Genomic DNA, 20,557 nt, shown 5'->3' on the forward strand with positions numbered 1-20,557 from the left:
ACTATAAAAATGACTGTATATAGTTTATGTTACTGAGGAAAACTAAAGTATGAACACCTTAAAATTAATTTCTTCAAATTCTTAACCTCCATCTCATGGACACACTTGATACAAACATTTTAGGAGGTGAGCCTTGATTTCAAGCTTTGGATCGTTTGGCACGGATAACCAGGAAAATGAAAGAAATCAGCCGGAATCCCACAAATAGTGCTGCCAACACCACCAGATCCAGCAATTTGTTATCCTGTAACCATGGAAATATTAATGTTCATTAATGGTGATTTAAATGCTTATCAGTTTTCAACGTAACCTTGAAAATGCATATAACACAAAACTGTCTTAACTTTCATACATGCAAGTCTTATCCAGAAATTCTAGTGATGGCTCTCACATTGAAATTCAAGCTCTAGAATAGGCTCGAAATATGGTATTAGTTTTACCCAAATTCTTAAGAAATGAAATTGCCAGAATGATAAGTGATCTGGAAGGAATTGAGACAGAACAGGACGTGATGGACTCGGGTAATGCTACATGCTCTGCAGTAACATACTTATGACATACAGATCGAAAGTAATATTTACTCTGATACAAATCCCTCGACATCAGCTGACTTACCTCCTTGAAATCAAACCCGTCTAGAATGGCAGTCCCACTACCACATACAGGAGAGCCTTCCGGGGCTGGATAATCTGTCACATTGGCACAGTCTGTAGTAAAAAGATTTACTTAAATCATCGATCCTCCGCTAAAATCAACCCAAATTTTTAAAGATTCAGATGTGGAAGACAAAATCAACAGGTGTCTTTGATTAAATGTTTGAGATACCTTACAGTATAAACAGTGCTTATTCTGCATGTACATATTTTACTGTAAAATTTTACTGTAAAATTTCATCTGACCCAAGATGAGGTGCAGAAACCAGAGGTATCAATAACATAACACAAAGTCTTAAGATTACTATTTACAACCAAAGTACGGGAATTTACACAAATTTTTGCCGCTTGTTTTGTTTATAAAAAATCTCAAATTATTTTTGATATATCCTATGAAGCAGCACAGTTTTAGCACAATCTTGCACAAGATACAGCAGTGACCTTGACATTAGAAAGATCAAACTTGTCAAAATTACAACTCACAGACAGAGTCGACATCTTTCCATTGGTTAATCGAAAGCAGTTCGTTGGAGAACTGGAACCAGGACAGGTACTTGACCCAAATCAACCAGTCAGGAATCGTACTGACAAAATAATTAAAATTATTGATTATTATTAAAGTTATTCTGTTTGACTAAACATGTACAATTGTATCACACAAGAATTGACATCTATTTTCAAAATCTTCTTTATTGTAAAACATTGTCATGAATTTGTACATTTCCAATTTTCGTTATTTTTTAACTTTGAACCTGATTGTATCTGATACAACCCTTTGGACTCTATGTGACAGTATGTACCTGTTGTTGAGGAAAAAGCCGCCAAACAGAAGTAAGGGTGTTATAATAGCTGGAGCCACTGCTAGGGCTACATTTACGCTACTAAACGCCGTGGACACCATGTAACCTGGAAAATAAACAATGTTTATCAGAATATTTTCATCGCCCTATCTATAATTGTGAAACAGGCTCTAAAACTGAATGCTTATACTTATAACAAATTAATGTTACCTTTATTACATAATTTTATTTAAATATATTGTAAATCAATTACGGTGTATTTTTTGTGAGGGAATATATTTCATATTTATTTGCCAGTAGCAACATTGGCGAATTCAAATCCCTCGCAAATATACTTTTGCTGATGTTGTCCTTATATATATATATATATATATATATATATATGACTTTGGTAGTATGGTACCCATAAAATCATATATTCATGAATAAAAAATCAAAATTTCTTTTTATTACATGATAGATTTTCTATTTCACAACATTAAAGATTTTCCCATTCACTAACACTTGGGTTCTGAATGTAGTAGAACACCAGAGAAATTCCTAAAAGATTGCAGTTGGTGACCTACTACCATTACACATCATGAGTAGTACTGGGAATAAAAAAAATTGGAAGCACTATTCACATCCAAATCTCATCATTCAGCGTATTTTACAAATTTTCATGCCAGGGTTAACAACCCACAAACAGCCTGTGTCAATTTGAGGTGTGGAGTCCTTGTAGAAGCTGATAGCTACTTTACTGAACAACATGCATGAGACCTGGTGAAAAGTGTCTTGCCCAAAGACAAAACTATGACAGCGATTACAGAAATCGGTCTGTTTTTCATCTTTCTGAGAAACACAAACCTATATCACCATAGTGAAAGTGGCATCACACATACTGGCCCTTCATCTGGGGTTGTGCAAGCCAATGTTCTATCGACCGTATTATTACTGCACACCATTTCATTTGAAATTTAAATCAACACATGGACTAAAAAATCAGAACAAGAGAAGATATAGGGTAGAGAGCTGATCAAATTTCCTGCTTTAATCTTCTTTACCTACCAAAGGAGCCCGCAATGTTGGCTGAAAATATGATGATTCCACAGAGGATGAGGTAATTATCAGCTGCCTGGTATAACCCTGAAGTGTAAGATAATTACAGGTAAATTCATCATCTTCTTCTTCTAAACAATAAACCTAACAAATTCATTAATCTACACGGTATTTTGTAACAACATTGTAACCATTAAGAATCATTCCCCAAATGTACTAAAAAAAATAGTTCTTAGTTGATATTTTGTGGGAACCATATAAGATCCACTATGAAAGGGTACACAATACATAGATACTATGCTGCATCAACTTCAGACCCAATTTTCTGCTGAAATGTCTGATTCTGAAGTCCCTGCAAAATTACTTCACAACAAGAGTATCAGGGACACTGATGAATGCTCTAATATATCCTTGATACTCCTGGGGTTACAATCACTTTTGTCTCTGCACCCTGAGAACATGTCATGGCAGAATTGAAGTTTCTATGTATTAACTAGACGAAAAGGTTACTTTGATCTTTCGATGTGCATGAAACAAATCTCAAGGTCACGTATTGGTATATTGTAATGGCTTTGAAGTTGGGTGCTGCTTCTTTGTAATATTCAAAAGGAGCATATCAGCCTGTGATTGGTCAGCATTTTTTCTCCTGGAACCAATCAAATTACTTCACTTGTACCTTCAATTTGCCACGACATGTATCGAGGATGTCCCCGAAAATGACTGTATTGGACACAAAATTTTACCAAAGGGCCATAATTCAGTAATTAAGGGGTTGCAGGCCCTGAATGTGGTAAACTGCACATTTTCTTAATACGACCAGTGTATGCACCAAGGTTCATTATCCTAGCTTTAATGCAAGGAAAGCTAAGCTCATGACACAAAATTTTAACAAAGGGCAATAACTCTAACATTTGTACACTACACATTGTCTTCCTATGATTGATATATACAATAAGTTTCATTATCCTTTCTTAAATGCAAGCAATATTATGCTCTGGACAATTACTTTCAACAAAGAGCTTGCTTAGCTGTTGGTAAACTTGTGTTTATCAAATTAATGAAAAAAATGTTAAGGAGTATTCAACTTACCTGCCATCCAGTAGAGGATTGTACAGAATGTAAACGGAAAAATCGTAAAGGCTGGTAGCTGTAAAATAATATAGACTAGAAAATGTCTGTAAGACATGAATGCCCCCCCCCCCCCATGTGAAATAATAGTGAAAGGTCCGAATGAAGTTGTTAGGTGGTATATACTGATTTGGGACGCGACGCGACGTGACGGGACTGGACGGGACGGATGGACATAGGCAACGCTATATGCCCCGGGCCATAAATGGCGGGGGCATAAAAATGTATGATCTGTATTGAGATCATCGATTCACATAAACAATAGGCTCATGGACCCTAACTGTCATTTCATAATATAATAAATGATACAGTAATGTTATCTATATGAACTACTTCAGGGAAAATATGCCGATGTTTTTGTTTATACTATGAGAATTGTAAACTTCTTTTATGCATATATCATGAATTTTGGTTTTAACAAGAGTTGCAGTCGAGTGTAAAAATGACAAAATTCTTTATCTAACCTCTAGTATATGTAAAAAAACAAGCATACTCTTCCCATTCTGAAATAATTTGAGTCTAAAAATGTTGTAATCATAGCTGTATCAATGAAAGGCTAATGACCTGCATCATTTTATTGGAAACGGTCCCTCAAATTTTATCAGCCAATAAAACCAGGTCTTTTAACTATTGATGACATAAATTTTCCATTTGTTTGCATAAACAAACGGGCCCCAGGTCTCCACCAGTCCAAATTCCTGGAGGCCTCAATGGGAGATAAACATGAACAGATTACAGTATACATGTATACTAAGACAAAGTTTCCGCGATATTTTCCTACTTAATTCCTAACTGACACCCCCACCCCCCAAACTCATTAATGTCTTCCTCTATGAACATTGTTAATTTTTTCTTTAATAAATTTACATTTGATATTTTCTGTCCTTACCTCAGCAATGTTCTTACTGAGAAAGTACACATCCACTCCGTAAAGGCCTGATCCATATTCTCTCAGGAATATTGGTAGCTCTAACGGGAATAGCTGCAACACATTGAGAAAATATAAAGTTCACGAGTGTAGACAGTACAAGCAAATAATTTTTTTTTTCAAATTTGAATTCATGAAGCATTGATGTTACCATTTCAATAGGAAATTACTTAATGTGATATGTAAATTTTGAGGAAAGTGTGTAAGACTGATGGAACATGGTGTGGTGATAAACAAAACAACAACTGGGTTGTGTGAATAAAGCTTCTATCTCATGACCTTTTTTATGCATTCACCAGATTGGTAGTTGTAGTTATATAAACTTTGCTAGCCACAGAAGAATTTTTTGGCCAATTTCACAATCAATTATCAGTCAGCGATTAATTCATTAAGGATGGTAACAAAGATGACAGTTTAACTTGGTCTCTTTGCAAAACACAGTGTTGTAAAGTGGAAATTGAAAAAGTAAGTTTGTACATGTATATAAAGCATTTGCCTCCTACATTTCAATACACTATAATACATATCAATGACACAGTCTCTATATATTGTATTACTATTAAGGTGTTTTTTTGTTTTTCTTGCATTTATCTTTCAATATAAAAAAAAAATTATGTTTACAAAAAAGGTTTGCAAACAAGCAATTTTTAGTGATGTCACCCCCCCCCCCCCCCCCCCCCCCCCCCCCCCCAACCTACTCACTCATGTCTTCCTCTAGGGACTTCATAGTTTATTTTTTTTATTGTGATAACTGAGAATACAACAATGAATGGAAAAATTAACTGTTTTACAGTAAACCGTGAACAACCTCACACCCCTCATCTTTGTCAATCAACAAATCTATCCCTAAACAAGAGACCAAAGGGACCTGCATCACTTACCTGGCTTATTCAGCTATTCAGTCATTCAACAAAGAATTTCAAACATGACAAAGAATTTCTGAACTAATTTCCCTATTAGGTTCCAGCCTTGTATCAAACAAAAGTCAGATTTACTATTCATAAAACTTCAGGCAAAACTTGGACAATATCCTGATACAGAACAAGGATATTTAAGAGTATCAACTTCCTTTAAAACCATAATAGGTCCATCAAACATGAATTGCAATGCTCTGATGCAGCCCAGAATAGGATGAGTTATAGAACTTGATGTTTTGATGCTATGGTACAAAATCTGTTGTGTGATTCTCGATATGTGTCAGTGATTCAAAATAGGGCATGGTCCTAAAAAATTGCAAAGGCGTAAAAATATCACTAAACTATGAATGGAAACATGATAAAGAAAGAATTTCTTTAGTCTAGAAAATGTCTGTAAGATATGAACGCCCTCATTCCTAGATAAACCAGGTGTAGAAATGTTTCGATACTATGGGTTAAACATGAACCTAATCTGTCAGGAGATTCTCGAGTAATAAATTTTGGAAAGGGATGCGAAAGGACACAAATACACAATGAGTAAACAGTCTCTGGAAATTGCAGTCTCTTTCTGAGCTTTCAAAAGTGTCTTACAATCCAGTTTAACGATCAGTGATCTTGTAGAGACTTACATTGATAACAGCGAAGAGGTTCATCATTGTCATCTGGATGAGGAGTAGAAATAGGAGTCCGTTGATGTTCTGAACGTCATTCTGGTTGTACTCATCGTTTGTCTTTAGATAGATCAGTCCAAACAGCACAGAGATAACCTAAATATACAGAGATTAATTAAATATACAGAGATTACATAAATCCTTGAGAACTTTAATCCATGTCAACCTTCATTTAATAATCATTTCATGTTAATATGAATTCGTGGATTCAGAGTAACCACTAATTGAAGGAAAATAAATCCAAAAATAAAAAAATTACAGTATAGTATGAAAGGAAAATAAATCCCCACAAAAATAAAAAAAATTATAGTATTATAAATAGAATATAAATCCCCGCAAAAATGAATTTTTTTACAGTATTGCCTGAAAGGAAAATAAATCCCCACAAAATTTTTTTTATAGTATTGTATGAAAGGATTACAAATCCCCACAAAAATTTAAAAAATTACAGTATTGTTTTTATTTGAAAGAAATGTCTTACGCAGGTCTGGAATATCTTTGCTTTAAACACCATCGGATCACGAACATTGGTCACCCAACTTCTCCATAAAACGTTGATGAACTGAGAAAACCAGCCAGCACCGTATCTGTTGTAAAAATACATCACTGTCACCACCGTGTGCATGAACACACTTACTGAAACTTCATTTTTTAACAAACAAATTTGAATAGGTGAAACATGAACTGGTTCCATAAAGTAATAATTTAGAATTTAGATTTCACCAGGTAGCAGTACACAGTTTCTCAGTGTGGCCATGGGTGATTTTTTTGTTCATTAGATTACCCCATTATAAAGGTTTTAATTAAAATTAAAAAATAAATCCTTGCTAAAATTGGTCTTGTCACGTTAGAGTGGACAATGTGGGGGTTTCATTTTTTTCAGAATAATATTTTAGCTTTATGTTGGAGATTACTATTTGGGCAGTCTTGAATCTGTGTCTACACATCAAAAACTAGCTTTACAGGAAGTGAAATTTTCATAGTGTTAACATGTGGTCTTGTTATGAAGAATTTCCGCATTGGAATTTGCTGAAATGTAAGTACTTTGTTACCATGACAGTGTTGTTGATTTTAAGATAGGTGTTTATAATCAATTTCTTCTAGAAAGTTGTAGTGTTAGGTTGGAATTAGCAGTATTTTTGCATTTTTAGCAATTTTTCAGTAGGTAACCATGGCAATCACATGTCAGAAATCAGAGGAAATTTTTTATTTACACAAATTTTATCTCTCAACTGTTAATGTAATTGTTATATAGTTTATAAATATATATACATGTAATGATGTATTTTTCATAACCAATCAGCTATACCTCAAACATGACCAATAATTTCAGGAAAAATGCAAATTAACTGTTTCCTGCTACCTTATAACAACACTATTCTTTCATATGTAGGGGTGTAAGATATTCCACACAAGAGGTCACAAAATGTTGTAAAACCTGAGGCTTTGACAAGGATTTTAACTCATTTTTTTACCTCAAAGGTGGAACATCCCATCCTACATCCCAAAATAAGGAAAATTATTTTTCTTTTCATTTCTGATTCTAAAACATTGAAAAATTATAAACTTCAGACGTCGACAATGTACTACCAAGGACACCATATGATATGAAAATCACATTTTTTCAATTTTGCAAATAATCCACAAGTTGACACAGAAAATTAATACTGAGATACTCCGTATCTACATTTTGCAAACAAAGTTTGCCCTAAAAAATAAAACAAAATATCAGGCAACGATGTAAATTGGGAGGGAACATGTCATATTTCTACGAGCGCCTGGTTGTATCGCATGGGCGGATGTGTTTTACAAGAACAGTGAACCTGGATGTATTACCCTGGACAGACCAGTGTTACACAGGTACAAATAACACACATGCAATTACTTGTTTATTGTTGATTCTGAAATGTATATCAAGTGACATATTAATTAGCCTCTCCTTTTTTTGGGATGTGGGCTTATTACAAGACTATGAAATATTTGTTTTCCAATTCTACTTAACACCTTTATAAATAGATAGGCTTATTACTAGACACAAACTTATTGGTAGATACTGTGGAGTTTTCTTACCTTGAAGAGTCAAACTCCGACTGAAATACAACAAGCACATATTAAAAATCAAATTAAGAGAGTCTTTGATCCTGCAACTGTGTAGAGATTAAGTGAATTTTAACTCCAGGTTTAAAAACATTACATCAGGACCATTATTCTGAATTCTGATTCAAACTTCAGATTTATAGTAAATCAAAGATTTTTTCTCAAGGATTTGGTAGATAGTTTGTATCACTGTATCACAAAGAATGAACTTACACTCAGATTGTGTCCAGTTGAAGAAGTGTCCATTACTTTAGCAATGTCCTCCATAATTGCCTTACAGGTATTGGTCTTCTCAAAAGAGTTACATATAGACTGGAAATGAAAAGTGGTGATCCTGTTATATAATTTTGTAAGTAAAATACAAATATAGCAAAAATATTTTATTATAACTAAGGCACAATTCATTAAAAAGATATTCTGCACAAACCTGGATTTCATCTAATTTTTTTTTTTTTTTTTTAATAAAATCATAAAATATCTACTTATGTTCTAATTGTATGCATCAATCCACCACATACACAAACATGAAAATTGATTTTGTAGAAATTCTATATATAGATCTAGCTAGATAGATTCATAAATATTAGATTGACCAAGAGGGAGCTATAATAACAGTACAAAGTAGTTTTTAATATTTTAAATACTGACGAGAAAAATAAAACACAGAAAGCAATGCAGTTCCGATCCCAGTAGAAATTATAGGTGAAGACTTTTGTATTTACTCCATACTACACATAAAATCTATCATCCAATCAGTCACAGAGTTCCAGATTTCCCAATGGTCTATATTCAGACAGTCAAATTTCATAATGGAAAAGGGGTATTTCCACCAATTTTATAGATAGATATATTGTTGTGAACTACAGTTTTAAAAGTCATTAGAAAAAGTTCCTAAAAGGCACAAAACAACCAGAAATTTACAAACTAGTGCAGAATATCCATTTAAAAGCATCAATATATAATCGAAAGTCCTTTTAATTGGGGACATCTTCATGTAATATAGATATCAAAAGCACATACTCTGGATTTGGAAAAAGTCTGAAATACTGCAAAACCATTAAAACTTTTTGTATATTATTTAAGTATTATGCCTAAATCAATGCAATTTTTTTAATACCTACAACTGTACATGAGAAAATTTTCCTTTCCTCCGTGACGGTTTTTCCTACAGAGCACAATGTTTAGGACTACCACAGCACAATGTTTAGGACTACAAATATGACCGTAAGTCCCCTTCCCCATCCCCCACCCCCTACCCCTATTTTATTTCCTAACAACCTTATATTGTTAGTATTACTGGTCACAGATCACAAAATGTGCAGTTCTTTAATGCTGATAACAGAAAATGATAATCTATGTATCACTGCCACTGTTTCCATACATCAATGTCACCTTTTTTATATATTTTTATTCCAGGAAGCTAACATCAACACATTTCACTTATTTTTTTCAAGGTAACCGGGTCGACTGTATTGTTTTCTTTTTACTCTCACTCTCTATAGAATGATTAGTGTCAGTGTTCAATGAAAAGTGCCCATACATTTACACTTGACAACTTTTCATCATAACATAGAGTGATAATTGCCAAGGTCCGAAACATTGGTAAACATAAATTTTTGACAGGAAATTATTATTTTACAACCCTTGTACACTAAGTTCTAACATCACTATGGAAACAATGGGAACCTTTGTCCACTTACAGTTAGAATCAATACATGTGAAAAAAAGACCTGTAAGCTTAAAGGTGGCAGATTTCAATAAAACCCTGAACAACAATATACTGAGCTAACTACCATAGCACAGTAAAGCAACACTAAAGTGCTTGTAAATCTGCAAAAACTGTCCCCGCTTCTCCATCAAGACACCCGTCCCCTTTCTATCAACAACATACATCTGTCCTCAACCTACCTCAGCTCTGCGTTTACAATTTTCCACACTATCTGGAAGGATAGCAAGAGTCAAGATAAAATGGTCTGCTGGATTGTAGTTCGGGGGGCACTGGAAATTCTCCCTAAAACAAAAGATTTTATCAATTAAAAAAATATAGAGAATGATCAAGGAAATATTGACCTCCGACCTTGGGTTTGTTTTAATTTTCTTTTGAAATAGCGAAACTAAAACTATAATGCAAAATAATTTTAGGAAATAGTCATAACAGATTCTCGTTCTCGTATATTATTCAAAATCATCTCTTAAAACCCTGGCTGTATTGATCAATCAAAGTTCTGTCTATGTGAATTATCCATAACTTAAAGTGTGGTATTTCTTTCCTTTTTTTTTTGTCTGATGCAGAAATGTATGTACAAACCCAGTGAAAAATTCTAATGCTTCTTTGGCAGGTCCAAAGTATGCAACTCGCCCTTCTGTTAACAACAGCAATCTGAAAAAACAAAAATTGATGTATTTTTTTAATGAATTAAAAGTAATGTTTGTAGTATTTGCTTCAGCATCTTTTTTTATGATACTGTTAGGTTTGTAAAAAAACCCAAGTTATCCAGCCTACCATGTTTAAAAAAGATTGGCTGAAAACTGTGGGAGGAGATCTTTTGACAAATAAAAGTTTACAACTGATGGACAATGCCATATCACTATACATCCAGTCAAAATTTTTGATGGGCGTACAAAAATATATCCTTCGAAATAAAACCATACTTTGAACCATAGAAACTTTCAGGAGTTATATCCATTTCTTTTGACAATATCAATACAGTCTTTATCAGTTCTGAGATCACAATGTCTACTAACATTTTAACGAACCTGAAAATGGCAGAAAGACAAGAATGTCCCACCTTCCATATATTAAACTTAAGTGTTTGATGAAAGTTGCCAGATGTGACCTTTGACCCTATGATCTTGATTGATGACCACATCAAAATAATATAGCGTAAAACTTGATGTTATGATAAAATTTAGAATACAAATAAAATCTGTCGACGTTCTCCAGATATGACGTTGATTCAGAACAGGATGGGATGTATGGTGTCACAATGTGACAGAATGTGAAAGGGAGACAAGAGTTACACGGTAACACTACGTGCCTGCATTAAATCGGCATTAACATAAAATGATATTGATACAAATGTTTTCAATGATGTGCTAAGCACCCTGGTGTGGATCGACTGAGTTCACTTACAACATATACACTACCTAACAGATAAAAATCCATATTGATTTATGTTCAAATTATTATAGAAAGTAATAAATCCTGGAGCATTTACAAATGTATTGACAACATGATTAAAAACAGCGTTCAAAATCCAACAATAAAATTTTGAAAAAAAAAAAAAAAAAAAAAAAAAACTTACTGGTCAAACATTTCAAAAACCTCGGAAGATGGCTGATGAAGAGTAGTGATAATTGTTCGTCCTTTAGACACCAGTAACTTAAGGGTCTGTACAATGTTCTTTGCCATGTAAGAGTCAAGACCAGAGGTGGGTTCATCACAAAAGATCAGAGGGGGATTCGACAGCACCTCCGAGGCAAACGCCAATCGTTTTCTCTCTCCTCCAGAAATCCCTTTCACTCGACCTGGTGTTCCAATCACTGTGTTTGCACATTTGGTGAGGCCAAGCTACAACATTGACAACAAATCACACTTAGATCTATATCATTCAGCTGTGCACCAAAAAAAAACTCACAAATAAGGGGGGAAAAAAAGGTGGAAAAAAAACCCCAAACAAACAGATGTATGCATTTCCACCACAAATTTTCAATTAACCATTAAACACTTGTCAGATTTTATTTGTTGTCAATAGCATCTATAGTGATAATGAATAACATTTGACAACCCTACAATAATTATAATTACATTTTCCGATGTTTTCCAGTTTTATCATTTTGTCTAGATTTACATACAGGTTACAAATAAACCATCCTTTATTTCCCAATGAATTTTACGTTATAAATTAATCACCCAATATTTCCCAATGAACTTAAGCTTATGAATAAATTATCAAATATTTCCCAATGAACTTTAGCTTATGAATAAATTATCAAATATTTCCCAATGAACTTTAGCTTATGAATAAATTATCAAATATTTCCCAATGAACTTTAGCTTATGAATAAATTATCAAATATTTCTCGATGAACTTTAGGTTATAAAAAAAATCACCCAATATTTCCCAATAAACTTTAGGTATATTTCGCAATGAACTTTCAGTTACAAATAAATCTCCCAATAAATATAATTCAATTACCTCATTTATAACTTCCTCAACCTTCTGTAGACGCTCTCTCTTACCAATTCGCTTGTCCATTCTCAGAAGTGCCTAAAACACCAGATCAGAACAGCACATGTAAAACATCTACTACAAGCTATTAGAACAGGGTTGAATCAACAGTTCAGAACCTATATATGCGCAAGAAAAATTCCCTTGTGGTGTTCATCTCAAGATATGTCTAACAGATATATAAGTAAGATAAATTTGCTGATGTTCAAGTCTCTGACAAGATTTCCAATTCCATGAATATTGGAAAATTATTGATGTTGGATATTACCTACCCTGAATTTGAGATGCTACAAGATCATAAAAGACACCACCAAGAGTTATCTACCTTGAATATGAGATGCTCCCAAATGGCACAAGACACCCTTAGGTGTTATCTACCCTGAATATGAGATGCTGCAAGATCATTAAAGACACTGCCAAGAGTTATCTACCTTGAATATGAGATGCTCCCAAATAGCTAAAGACACTCTCAGGTGTTACCTACCCTCAATATGAGATGCTACAAGATCATTACAGAAACCATCAAAAGTTATCTACCTTGAATATGAGATGCTCCCAAATGGCTCAAGACACCCTCAGGTGTTATCTACCCTGAATATGAGATGTACCCTTACAGTTAAAGACACTCTAAAGAGTTACCTACCCTGAATGTCAGATGCTCCCTTACAGTTAGAGACCCTATAAAAAGGTCATCCTGTTGAAGGTAGGCGGACATGTTGCGAATATTTTTGCCAACCTCGACTCCGTTGAGTCGCACATCGCCTTGTACCACTAAATTCTTTGTTTGGTTCCTGTAGGTCAACACATTCATCAGCGTAGATTTCCCAGCTCCACTGTGTATGGAATTCAGTTATTTATCACATGACTGCCGTGTTATTCAGTGAATATGTTGTTTTCATATATTTCAATATAAACAAATGCAACATAACTTTTTTTGATGTCAGGAAATGATGTCAGGCACTTAACAATTATATTGTTATGTTAGACTGCACATAATAAATATATAACAATAACAAGCTCAAGAATAAGCAAAAGCAAAAAAAATTGAATTTTTTTTACAGTATGCATTTACCTAGCCCCTAGGATAGCCAGCAATGTTCCTGGTTTCACTATTCCAGATACTGAAAAAATATTAAAGAAAATAAGAAATAAATATTGTACATGAACACATCTGATTTTATTTCACATCCTTGTTCCAGGTTCAGAGTCATATCTTATCTTCATCAGGTGTACCCATACTTTCAATGGTGTAAGATTTCCTTGTCTTACACTTGAGTGGAGACACAGGGATTTTCAATATCACATCAACAATAAGAAAACAGCTTATACATTTGAAGGTCAGAAGGATAAGGAAAAAGTAAACCCCACTGTTGGTGATATAGGGAGATTTCAACCTTTCGGGAGAAGATTGTCTAGTTTAAAACAATCAACAAGCCTTGTGTTTGTCAACTTAATAATCTTTTCCCTTTGGTTGAGATTCCCTTATCTCAATACCAATGAGGTGAACAATTCTATCAATTTATCCACTCATATGAAGGGTTTCCCCAAAAATAAGGAAATTGACACACAGAGCAACTTAAGGTGGCCTTATCTGGTCAAAGCTGTAGATTCCTCTTGACAAACAACAAATCCCTTGACCTGGACAGAACATAAGCAAACTCCATAATTTTGGAAAAATTGCAATAGCTTAATTCCCTGAAGTGGATTGGACAACGTTACAGTCATTACGTTCTCCCTCAGAGTAACAAAATATCTTTGAATCAGAAAATGAATGATATGATTTACCATTGCGTAGAATGTGTCTGGGCTCTGCACCTTTTGGAGGACCCCGACAACATCCCCGGTCTTGTGGCATGGCATACACATTGATGTCTTTCCATGATAGGTAGATTGGCTGTGTTATTTCAGCTACACTGGAACTTTGACGTAAGTATGGATTTCTTGTAACAAGAGGACCATCATAGGGCTCATACAGGAGGTTTTCTCTGATACAAAAATCAGAAAAAAAATAATTTGAAAAAATCAAAAGGAAACAAGTTCTTATTAAAACAGAACTTATTTATAGTTTAGTCATACAGAATTTGAAGTACAACAAACACATTATCTTAAATCTATCACAAAATTTTCAAAAGCATTTGATCAGGTGCAATCATAATATCATTTAATCATAGTTCTAAGTGTCTTTGAAATGTGATCTGTTTCTAGAACAATGTTAATGGCCAATGTATGAGATCAGTAGTTTGAGGAAGATCTTTGTTACCTGACATCTGTTGAGCCAGAACCACTGGAATCTTGAGCAAACCTTGTGTCCTTGATGACCTGAGAAGTGGTGTGGTCATGAGCGTAATTCCCCGGTCCTTTGTTAGGGACGACGTTAACATAGGTAGACTCTGTGTCATCTTTTGCGGTCAGCAAGGGTGTTCTCTCTTCAGCCATCTTAGGCGGAACTCCAGGCACTGTTGAGGTAGCACAGTAAATCTAACACTGGGTCAAGGTCACGTTCACAATATGGATCCAATTCCTACAAAAGAATTTCATAACACATACATACTGTAAAGGGGTCTCTTCAAGAGAGGTTTTAGTCTTCCAAATTAAGACAGAACAAAGTCACGAAATGTAGACATCTTGAAACTAAAATATATGAATAATGAAATCCTTATCCATTTCATAATACCCATGAAAAATTCTAATACATCATTTACTTTTCTAGACTTTTAAAAAAAATTGAACCATTAAAAATAACCATCTAATCATGAGGGCTGCTGATTAGTTCCTCATTCCTGATCTGCATATTAGCATTTCAATGATGTGAATTCTACTTTTTCTTGAGTGTGTGTCGAGTGGGTAGTTGGCATTCTTTATGACACAATAACAACAAAATCACACAATGAAAAAATGAGATACATGTATGTATGTAAATTGTATAAAATTTTTAAAGCCAACACTGCATGAAATGGACTTTCATTCTAAAATTGTTGCATTGAATTGATATGACCCTAATTTTTGTCATCAATAATGGCAGAACAGTGATGAGATATAAATCAAATGTTACAGAAAATGTACAGTATGGAATCTAGATCTAAATCTATTTGTAAACATTGACTGCTCTAAACAAGAGGCCCAATAGGCCTGCATTGCTCACTTGGTATTTAATGTTCATCAAACTTAGTATTAAAGACTTTCAGTTTACCAGAAGAAATCTTTGACAGGTTTCAAGAAATTTGACACCCTGACCTTCAATATGAGTCAAAGTCATTTTTTTTTTTTTTTGGCAAAATTTGTTTGGCTTCATCCAAAGAATCTATCATCCAAATATCATACTTCTGTGCATTTTTGTTAGTCATCAGAAGATGTTTTAAAGTTTTAACAAATTTACCTTTATGTGACTTTGAATTAAGGTAATGATCATTTCTGTATACAAACTTTGTCAGGCTTCATCCTAGGAATCTATCATCCAAATGAAAAAAAAAAAAAAAAGAGCTCCTTGTGATTAACCAAAAGGCACTAATACTGTACTTTAGTGCCTTTTGGTTAATCACAAGGAGCTCTTTAAATGTTTTAACAAAAGAGTACCTGTGACCTCAAATCAGGGACTAGGTCATTTTTTTCTTTTGCAAACTTTGTCAGGATTCAATCTATCAACCTATCCAAATATGCTTCTGCGCCTTTTTGTCAGTCAGAAGAAGATGTAGAAATGTTTAAACAAATTTGACTCCTGTGAACTTGAATAAGGGTCAAGGTCAGTTCTTTTGCAAACTTTGTTGGCGTTCATCCCAGCGACCAACCAGCCAAATACCATGGCATTTGGTCTGCTGGTCATTGAGAAGAAGTTGTTTACATGGAAAAGTTGATGCCAGATGGACACTGCATCCAAGCATAAACTCACTTGACTCTTCAGACCAGTGAGCTAAAAATGACAGCAACTTATTGCATTGTGATCACATTTAAAAAATAAAGAAATGCAGATATAACTGATATCACATAAATTACTATTTTATCATAATCAACTTTCAGTTGTTATTTTTTTGTTCTTTGAATTGATGTGATTTTGTTTTTGTTTTTTAGCGTTCTAAAGTATCGTTGAAAAATTAACTTATGAGAGTCGAAAATTGAATTGTAATGCATGAGATTTGCAGGCACGTTTTGAAATGGATATTAAATCTCGATCAATATCTGAAATTAAGTCTGGTTTAACACATAGCATTACATAATCTGGTATCCACAGCCTTGTCTGTTAATACACTCAATATAGGTACGAGTTTACTGAGAGCGACGAGCCTGGTACCTATACATATGTGTCAACTGAAAGGGAATGGTGTCAACATGGTGACAATACATCTGTATATAGTATACATTATAATCCTTAAAAAAAAATTTGCACAGTTCGTATATATTTTTTTTCTTTAAAAACGCACTACTGATGGTTCATAGATCGACATGTATGTAGCAAATGTTACAAATACCTGTCCGTGAATGAGGAAATCTGGTCAATAAATAGAACGTTGTTAGCACACTCGTAATATTACCTAATCGTGCAATTAGATTTGTATTAAGCAGCACACATAACGCACTGCTTTATGTATATAAGATCCTCTGTTGAGTAGTTACTGTAGTAGCTGTCTTACCAGTTGTCATTTTAGAGGTAATGTTTCGATTTTGTTCATCAAACTTCGATAAAAAAACTACTTACTCCCTCCATCAGCTGTCACTGCAAACGTGTTTTCGGGTTCAATTCACAGGTCAAAGGGCACATCATCTCGGCAAATTCCGTTTATCGATTCCGAGCATGTACGGAATTGGCCGACCTATTCCGATTGGACCTTGATTGACGTGCAGTAGTAAGATGTAATAAAGAGAAAGTAGATTGAACGTCATACAAATAATAAGGGGAAATGCATTCAAAAGTAACTTCATCGTGTAAATGTCTTAATGATTTACGTATGCTGCATGCAGTTATCGTAGTAGACGTGTTAGATAATAAACATGATCGAAATACTAAGTCTACCTTTGCTCCGTGTAATATCAAATAAGTAATGGCGATAGTATGGACTAGTAAACTGATCGTAATATTTTCGCGGTAATCCGCCCCTTAAATACATAAGTTACATACTATATAGAACATAAAACAAAGGCGAAGTTACGAAATATGCAAAATATGACTGATTCGGCTATAACGACATTATTGTATCACGTGACCGACTTTTATCGTACCCCAACCGTTCAATAAAGAGTAAATATGCGCACGTTGTCGGGCCCGAAACAGTCTATATAAAGTAAGATACGTTTCAAAAAAAAAAAAAAAAAAAATGAAAAACACTGTTTAGATAAAGCATATCTTTGATAAACCTTTGGTCCTACTTCAAGTTGGAATATCCTACTTTCGTTTTAAGTACTTTTGCTTTGAACATCGGCGAGCAATGGAGGTAAGTAGAAACATGAATATATGTTCTAGTCAGTGAAATATGTAAGTGACAGTCATCTGTGCAAGTGAATCCGATTTGTCTATTTTGTAGACAACTATTTTTCGTTTACCTCTCCTTATGTACCACTTTTTATTCTGATAATCTGAGACTTTTTTTACTCGAATCTGGAAAAAAAGTCAAATCGACAAAACGCCTCTCTTTTTTGTTTGAACTTTGTAGTAGCATTTTTTATTCTACTAAATTGATCCCAACTTTATTCACAAGCTCTTCGCCGAGGGCGACTAGCCTCCGTCCGTTTTTAAGATTCTTTCTTTCTCGTGTACCAGGGAAGTATAATACTTTTTGATGCATTCTTGCGGTCCCACGGAAAAATAATAATAAAAAAATGGGAAAAATCATCCTGACTGACTGACCGGATATTAACTAAGATTAATCTGAGACGTTTCATCAACAAAGACAGGGACTTCTATAGGGCAGGTCGTATGATATTGAATTACTCGGGGCATCAATGCTTGAAGACCGTCTCATTCCTTTGATATGAGCAGAGGTAATCTCAATTAGGACCAATAGCTGGATCTAAATTGCACTTGAACACAGATAAAGCCCAATAGCAGAAGTAAATGAAAATTCCAAAAACTACACATATGTACTCACTCGTCATAAGAAATAGAATTTATACTGTAGGAAAAACACCGGGGACAAATTATCTTGAAAATACGTATATAGTAATACATAAGATTTTTGTTTTGTACCGATTTGATGTATTATAGGATAGACTTCTACGCCACAATAAAACATGAAATATCAATTTTCTGTGTCTTCAGCCCGACACAAAATCCTGATAATGCACCATACTATACCGTCCGATACACATTACATTACTCAACTACATATACATATATGTATGACTTGCGTATTCGCGTATTTAAAAGAATATGGGTTTCCATTTTTTTTTTAGAAAGAATGGTGAATCTTGATGTTGAAGAGCGTAAGAGAGTATTTCAAACTATTGGTTGCGTCTCAATCTTTTTAATGATAAGTAATTGAGAACTTTACAAAATTTATATCATATGTACAGTGTATATACATTTTTATACGAAACGATTACAAATGTTTTCTTTGCTAAATCTTCAGATGTTTAACAACAGTGACAATAATTATCAAGATATACATATATATCTATATATCATACTCGGCTACAATTATGACAGGTAATTCAAAATTGGAACTTTCGGATCAACAACATTGCCGTATATGATGTATTATGTTAACTTTTTTTTTTCCAATTTTGAACATTGTAGCACAAATCACATTACCATACCGTCATCTGTGTCACATTTCCCAATATATATAAACTACGTATTTAATTATTTACCTTGTAGATCAAGTACTCATATTTATATCTGAAGTCTATATTTAGCATACACCCCACCCACGTGATTAATAAATACTACGAAATACCATGTCTTGTTGGTATTTCCGATAAAGTGACGTAACGACTACTTTCATTTTAGACCTGTCAACCAGCAGGTAGCCATTTTCTTGTTGCGTCTAGTAGAAACTAAACGTACATATTTTTCAGACACCTCAAGACGAAATAAAAGAAGAGAAGATGACCATGCTTGTGGTAAGTACATGGAAACGCATTAACAGTATGTGCAAAGTTTATTGAAGTAAATACGTATATATAAAGACATTAAAAAAAAAAAAAAATGAAAAATGCCCAGTCAAACTTATAAGATTTTTCATATGAAAATATCAATTAAAATTTGACAACAGACATTTTAGCAACATAACAGCTATATTTCTCAAATAATATGTTTGGTTCCTATGGTGCCAAATTAAGCATTTAGAAAACCTGAATCCACTTGATGTGAAATGCATCAAAGGTTTTTTTTTTATAACATTACAGTTTATCTAGGATGTTACAATATTATTAGCTTTCATTAGTTGGTGAATTGATGGGTACTTAAAAGTCCTGATTTTTTTTATCCATATGACGTGTAAGCCAAAAGGAAAACGAAAGTACTAAGGGAAGTAACTCTACAAGTGGGCAAAACAAGTTCAATGATTTGACACACTTAGATAAACTTGTTGTTTACATATTTGAATGAAAATGTTAGATAAGATATGAATAAAGTGAAAGTTGTAGTAATCTGAGTTCTTCATTGCTATTTTCTGCGTGTTTATTTTTAAAGAAAATTTGGAATATTTTCGGATTTGTAGTATTGCGCAGTCTCCCAAAATAAAACAGAAAGTAGATAAAATTTTTCCACTTTGTCGTTTCCTTTTGGCCTAAATTTGTTTCACCATCAAATATTTCCATAGAATGAATAACGAAAAAAAGACATATAAGCTATGTTTTAAACGATATTATCAGGAAAGAACTAATAATCAAATTATGATCTTTTTAAATTTTTAAAATCTATATTTGTCGATGTTAAATTATAAGAAGAAATCATTTTGCTGAAATAAATATCAGCTACTCTCCTTATTTTCCCATTTAATATACCATGATAATAAATATTTTTCTCTGTTATATCATGGGCCTTCTTTTACATGTATTGCATGGTCTCCCAAAATTTAAACAGAAATACATGTGATTTTTTTCCCCAAACATGTATATATTTTAAAGAGAAAGTACACTTTTCTTTCTGAAAATGCTATCTC

At 33.7% G+C, this 20,557-nt stretch overlaps 1 protein-coding gene across 1 annotated transcript; it reads right to left on the minus strand.

Moving 5' to 3' along the window:
• Window positions 1-50: 50 nt before the first annotated feature.
• LOC132560858 (protein white-like) lies at window positions 51-14,900 on the minus strand. Its single transcript, XM_060225562.1, has 19 exons — window positions 14,725-14,900; window positions 14,250-14,449; window positions 13,537-13,585; window positions 13,108-13,297; window positions 12,432-12,503; window positions 11,538-11,803; window positions 10,541-10,612; window positions 10,141-10,243; window positions 8,446-8,544; window positions 8,206-8,225; window positions 6,617-6,722; window positions 6,094-6,231; window positions 4,509-4,601; window positions 3,581-3,638; window positions 2,501-2,578; window positions 1,454-1,559; window positions 1,137-1,237; window positions 616-707; window positions 51-244 (listed from the first exon to the last, which is right to left on the minus strand). Exons 1-19 carry the CDS (start codon window positions 14,898-14,900, stop codon window positions 140-142), a joined length of 2,124 nt encoding a protein of 707 aa, XP_060081545.1. The 3' UTR covers window positions 51-139.
• Between the last annotated feature and the right edge of the window lie 5,657 nt (window positions 14,901-20,557).

Source organism: Ylistrum balloti, unplaced genomic scaffold (genome assembly GCF_031769215.1).
Source record: "Ylistrum balloti isolate Yb309-2 unplaced genomic scaffold, AGI_CSIRO_Ybal_v1 Utg371124, whole genome shotgun sequence".
Lineage (NCBI taxonomy): Eukaryota > Metazoa > Mollusca > Bivalvia > Pectinida > Pectinidae > Ylistrum > Ylistrum balloti.

Coding starts and splice junctions, on each gene's coding strand:
- LOC132560858 (XM_060225562.1), bottom strand. CDS start 14,900: ATGGCTGAAGAGAGAACACCCTTGCTGACCGCAAAAGATGACACAGAG. Junction 6,723..8,205: donor TCGGAGTTTGACTCTTCAAG/GTAAGAAAACTC, acceptor TTTTTACAACAG/ATACGGTGCTGGCTGGTTTT. Junction 4,602..6,093: donor ACCTCTTCGCTGTTATCAAT/GTAAGTCTCTAC, acceptor AATGTGTTGCAG/CTATTCCCGTTAGAGCTACC.